The 6,244-nt window shown below is 37.3% G+C and overlaps 1 protein-coding gene across 1 annotated transcript in view; it reads left to right on the top strand.

Moving 5' to 3' along the window:
• LOC103139279 (uncharacterized) overlaps positions 1-6,244 on the top strand; it is an 18,594-nt gene continuing 12,350 nt past the window's right edge. Inside the window, exons 1-2 of the mRNA XM_007553820.2 lie at positions 1-145; positions 331-385. Of these exons, the coding sequence (XP_007553882.1) occupies positions 349-385 (37 nt within the window). The 5' untranslated portion in view covers positions 1-145; positions 331-348. The remainder of the gene's footprint in view (positions 146-330; positions 386-6,244) is intronic.

Below are 6,244 nucleotides of genomic sequence, written 5' to 3'. Positions count from 1 at the left end.
ATGGGTCCTGGCCCTTTAAGACACAGGTGTGACTCGGCTGTGACAGGTGAAGTAGACACAGGAAGTTGTCACCTTAGGAAGCAAGCAATACATTTGAAGCCGTATCGGTGTAAAAACAACATGAGAGAAGGACGAAAGCATTTCGGTAAGAGTTATACAGCCATTTATAGGCTCGTCTAAATTTTAAAGACGCTGTTTGTGTTGTGTTGAAAACAAAGCAGAATTTGTGATTAGATTTCTCCAAATGCATTTTGTGTTCAAATGACTGCTAAACCTTTAAAAACGCAAACGTTTGCATTTAAGGTAGTTTTGTTTGTTATTTGACCACAGACTGGCCTGACTGACGAAATGAAACCCTGGCTCTCCATCAGTCTGTCTCTGGCAGGTAAAAATCATTTGCTGCATCGGTTTCTTCTCTTCTTCCTGTTGTATCCATTAAACAGCCATACTAGTCTGAGTAGTTTCGGTAGAGTGTTTACAGTGGGAAAAAAAAAAAAAATACACTGAACAAGTGAGGGTTGGACCGCTGAAATATTCCAGACACGTAAATAAAACAGTCGCGGTTCGGGTTTCCAAACCTGCGCGGCTACATTCTTGTCTGTGAACCAACCAGTGATGGACGTGATGCCTTCAGGGGGTCAATTACTGGCTCTGAAATCCATTTTCAACGTAGAAATATGTCATCATCGATTTGCAGGGAAACAATTGGTAATTTAAGATGTACAGACATTTTAAAACACAATAATTACTACTTGTGCTTGGTAAGTTGCTGGTAAGTTGCCTAGGACAATTAATCATATATAGGGAGTGTTCTATATATGACACTTCTCTTGACTTTCCCCAACTTTCACAATGATTGGCTCTCCTAGGTATTCCCTGGAAATGATGTACTAAAAGCTTTAACCTAATTCAGTATTTTATTGCAGTAGTGTAAATTATTACTATGGAAAGTTTTACATAAAACAAACTTTTTTTCTAACTTACATTTTTTTGTTTGGGGGAAAAATATCCCACATTAAGGCATATTTGTTTAAACAAAATCACACCGCAATAATTTCACTTTTAGATAAGTTATATTTCTTAAGGCTTGGAGAAGGACCTTTAACTTTTTTTTTTTTTTTTGCACAATCACTTGAGATCAGGGGTCTCTTATACTCTCTTCTCTTCATCTCACATTGTTGGTCTGGTGCATAAATTAGATCTTGTACTTTATGTTTGTGATGGTAGACACGGTCTTCATTCTATTTGGAGAACATTTTAGTCAAATAGAGGTACTCCAGTCCTTGACACCTCCAGGCCTGCAACTTTTATGTTGCTCTGATTGATACTATTTCTTATAAAAATTGACACCCAATTGGCCCACTTCAAGAGCATGTTCTCTTGTCAAAGGCTCGGTCAAATGGTGGATAGTCATGCTGGGATGAAAATAAACACCTCCAAACCTCAAACCATGGTTTTGAGCAATGAAAGGGTACAGTACCTTCTCTGAGTTGAGAATGAATGAGGGGAAAAATACTGCAGGAGGTCGATAAGTGGATTGGCAGGCCATTTGTAGGAGAACTGAATGGAGAAATCCCCAATAAAAAAACAAAGTGATGTAAAATTGAAAGAGAAAAAGAGCTAACTACTTTTCAGCTACATCTCTAAGCCCTGTAAGTTAAAATTGTGCCACCTTACATGTCTTTTTAGTTATAAATAATTATTCAGCATGAGAAATGGGTGTTAAGAAATAATTAAAGTTTACAGAATTGTGCCAAAACACTTGCTACATGCATGAAATCATTCTTTCTCCCTAATGTGTAAAACAAATGGGACCCTTTGACTGTTTTGTGCATTAAATTAAAGCCAAGCTCATCTTAAGAAAATTAATTGTATTTAAATTTTTTAGACAAGTGGTGCATTAGTACGGATTAGGGAAACGATCGGGAGAAATTATTAGGAGGATAATAAGCTGGCTTTTTTTTTTCAACCAAAGTAGTAGTGTTATATTTTAACTGCACTGTGTTTCATGTTTGTGAGCCAAGAAAATGCAAAAAAACAACGACAAGAAAAGAAAGTATAATATCAAAACAAATATCACCTTTTAAGTGACTGTTGCAGTGAGATGAGCAAAGAAAATTATCTCTAGGAATGTAAATTATATTTTAATTTGTTCATTAGCTAAGGGATGTTGTTCATGCATGACAGATAATAATTGAAGTAATCATTAGCAACATTTTCAAATTATTAAATACACATTTGGCTGTTGTCTAAAGATCCCACAAAACAGCCATCCAAGCAGAAATGTCTACAAAATTGAATTTTCCTTCTAAGTCTCTGCTGTGCATCTGACACGTGGTTTTCTGGATGAATCAGAGATATAAACCTTTGGACAAACACAAAAACAATTGTTCAAGCTGGAGAGATCGATTGTTGGGATAAAATTTCATTCTCTTTGGATCAACACAGAAAAACCTGAAGCTCAGCAACAAAATATCAAATTGTTTCTTTCTGTGATATAAAGTCTGCTTTATTGTCATCAACAGCAGTTGGCAACCTGACCTACAACCCAAGGGTTGCATTTCAAGTTAGATTGAAAATGAAGATATATACTTTTTTTCCCTTAATTTTACCCAACTCTTAATCAGTCTTCTAGTATTTGTGAAAAGATTTCCAACAGCCCTTGAACGCAGCAATAAACTGCACATCACTCATGGGTGTTGTTCTCATGACTCATTAGACTTTGAAAATGCAACAAAAGGTTGAAGCATTTAACCCTTTTGTTTATAACTCTTAAGTCAAGTAACTGAGGTTTGCTGTATTTTTTTTCTTCTCCTTCTTTAAAGATTGTGCAATAAAAGTCCAGTGAGACCGATCATGTAGTTTAGTGGACAGAGGTCTCTTAGATGGTTTTATGTGCCAGTAAAAAGGCACCACTGGTTCAGGTGACTCTTTCCAGCCTGAACATGCAATACCGTACAACAATAAATCCTTAAGATACATAAAATGTATTCAGTTTATTGTTTCACAAAACATAATCCCCTAAACATTTACAAAGTGTTTAAAGTACCTCGCTAAAGGATTCATATCTCTTAAACCTTTTCACATTTTTACTTGCATATGTTTACTGAGACTTTATGTAGTGGAGCAACAGAAAGAAGTACATAATTTCAATTTAAAGGAAAAGGAAAGATGGTTTTTAGCTAAAACTGAAATCTAAAACATGGCATGCCTTTGATTTTCCCTGAGTCGGTTCTCTGCTGCTACTGCGGGAAGACGGTTTGGATGCGTCGCTCTACCACCTTTGCACTTCAAGTGACTGAAAAATAGGTCAATCTCAGACAGACTGAATAGAAGAGAAGTTTTTCAGTCTTGCCAAAGATTGTGACACAGCTTAGTTCTGTCTGCATATTTAGTCTCTTTGTTCTAGAAGGTGAACTTCTGGCCAAGCCTCAAGTCTTTTCCAGCCTCCAACAGGCTTTCTACCAGGATTACCCTGCATTTAGCTCAGTCCATTCACTCAGCCGCGCTGTGTCTGCTGAAGAAAAGCATACCAACAGCATGATGCTGTTTCATATCGTATTTTAGGATTAAAGACCGGAAGACTCTGTTTACTAATTGGGTGACTTCTGAAGCAAAATGGTTGCATTGGAGTGGTATGAAAGGAGCCTAAAACGTATTGTGCACTTCACAGATTATGTTTTCTTCCTTTTCTCTCCACTAAAAAATAATGTATTACTTTGTACTGACATCATATATTGTCTGTGAAATACAGACAGGTTTGTCGATGTATCATTACTTTTGTTGCACCAGTTGCTGTGAACTTCTCTGGGGTTTTTCTTCTCTGCATGAATTTGCAAACTGAGTTTGTACCGAAGCTCATTTCAGGTTGTAGAGGCCTTTTTTTTTTTTTTTTTTTTGTCACAACTCCTATGCATGTAAAGTTTGTTTCATCTCTATTTGGCATCAACATGTGGTGAAAGTCATTTTCAAGCCCTGGCAGAATTTTCAGGCTTATTTTCTGCATCAAATTCCACATTGGCTGTGGCTCAAAATACTGTGATCACACTGTGAATTCAACTTGGCACATTTACTTTGCGGGAGTTGTCTTTGAAAGTTTTAGCTTTTGATCCACATACAAAACACTTGACAGTGCACTCATTGCACTCAAGCCCTTTAACCTCCAGTATTGTTACTGAAGTGCTCTACCGAACAACATAATGTAAGTGGAGCCAAATGGGTGGCAATGTTGCGTTCTGCGTGATTTGCAGTGCTACTACTTCTTCACACATTGCATGACGCACATAGGCCAGAAATTTTTATTTTGTCCTTATCTGTTCAGAACACTTTTGTCACAAGCTTACAGTGTCCTCAACATGGCTTGTGGTAAGGAAATTGAACTGGTTATAGCTTTCTTTCAACATGTTTGTGGTTGAAGCATGATTTCTTCATTTAATAGCATCTTAATTCTGCTATTAAATATGAAGAAGGGCAACGTATTATGTTTGAAAAGCGATTATTTGCTGCATAGGTGACAATTCTAATATCTATCCATTTTCTTGCCAAGGAGTGTAGAAACATATGGTTCTCAGCTTAAGGTACAAGTATAAAAATAGAAGCTAGTTGTTTAGCTGTGAATCACAATCCAAACAAACAAGATGGTCAAAGAATGCGGAAGGAAAGATGGCACACCTTTGTGTCAAACTCAAGGCCTGCGGGCCACATGTGGCCCGCCATGTCATTTTATGTGGCCCGCCCCAGCATTTTATAGGCCGATGATTGACTTAAAATAGGTTTTGAGCACGAATTGACTACAAACTACATCTCCCACAATGCATTCCGATTGTTACCAGCCAACATTATGGCTTCTCGCCACTAGAGAGCAGCAGAGTCACCTCAAGCTGCTTATTGATTTTCCCAGCGAATAAAACTGAGACATCGACAAGCTAACATCCAAACGTCCAAGAAAAGAAAAAACAATTTACAAGCAAGACTGTGAATGAAGATGTGTGAGATGGTGTCAGGGCGGCAGGTCGTGCTAGACTTCTTTTGTTATCCGTTATCTTGACCAACAACATAAAAAAAAAATCGGTCATGTACTATTTTTATCCGTGAAATTACAATCATATTAACATCAGCTATTTAGTCACATTTTATGCGGTTTAGTTAATATTCACCGTGAATCCAGATCCCATTACAGATTAAGCAGATAAATGTATCAACATTTTTCTCGTAGTGACAAAAACCACTGACTGAGGCCCCAATAACTTTTAATAAATTCAATTAAGCGACTTCACTTAAATTAGCATCACTTCACTCGCTGGGGTCTTAACAACTTCCTCCTGGTTCCCATCTGCAGAAAAATCTGCGCTAATTCATCAGTCAGTTGGATCCGTCTGATCCAAACAGATCAACTGAACTCTGAGTGTTTTACCCTGTGCGGTCTGGTGTGAGCTTTTACCAGGATTTTTTTTTTGCGTGGTTTCGCTTCTCTGAAACGGACAGATCTTACGTCTGCAGCTCCTCCAGAGCGCCGCCCTCCTGGGTAACTTGCACCCAGAAGGCTCCATTTGTTAAATCCGCTGGATGAGTTACTCCCAGCGGTTTTTAAGTCTTCACAGTCCGCAGTGGTTGAGCAGCGGACTGCGCATGTTACAGTCTAATTAACTTTTGCATCGTCATTTATTTCCTCAAGATAAACTGCCGGGTCCTCAAATGGATTAACACAACGTTGCATTCTCTTTAGTTTTCTCTGGTCTGTAATTGAGACTTGAATTTAATGTGTCATTTCAACCAAAGGTTTGTAATGCGCTTAAAAAATAAAAATTGATTGTATTTTTTTAGCCATGACTCTGTAGAACCATTTTGAAGTGTTGATTTTATTTTTGAACCAATTTTAATTTTGAGATGTTGATTTTATTTAACCATTTTTTATTTTGAAGTGCTGATTTTATTTTTGAACCATTTTTTATTTTGAAGTGTTGATTTTATTTTTGATACCTTATTTATGGTGAATTGTTGATTGTATTTTTGAACCCTTATTTATTTTGAAGTGTTGATTGTCTGAAAGACCTTAGACATGAATTGCCCCATACGGGGATTGAACCGATGACCTCAGCATTACCAGCACCGTGCTCTAACCTGCTGAGCTAACTCACCTACCTTACAAACTGTTGAGTTTCCATGGATTTAAGAATAACTTGCATGATCTTACCGCAATGAAGATTTGATAAAAGTGCTTATATTCCAATGTTTTTCAAAACAT

This window comes from Poecilia formosa, unplaced genomic scaffold (genome assembly GCF_000485575.1).
Source record: "Poecilia formosa unplaced genomic scaffold, Poecilia_formosa-5.1.2 Scaffold59, whole genome shotgun sequence".
Classification (NCBI taxonomy): domain Eukaryota; kingdom Metazoa; phylum Chordata; class Actinopteri; order Cyprinodontiformes; family Poeciliidae; genus Poecilia; species Poecilia formosa.
Note: the sequence above shows the minus strand (reverse complement) of the source record. Positions and strands in the feature narration are given on the sequence as shown.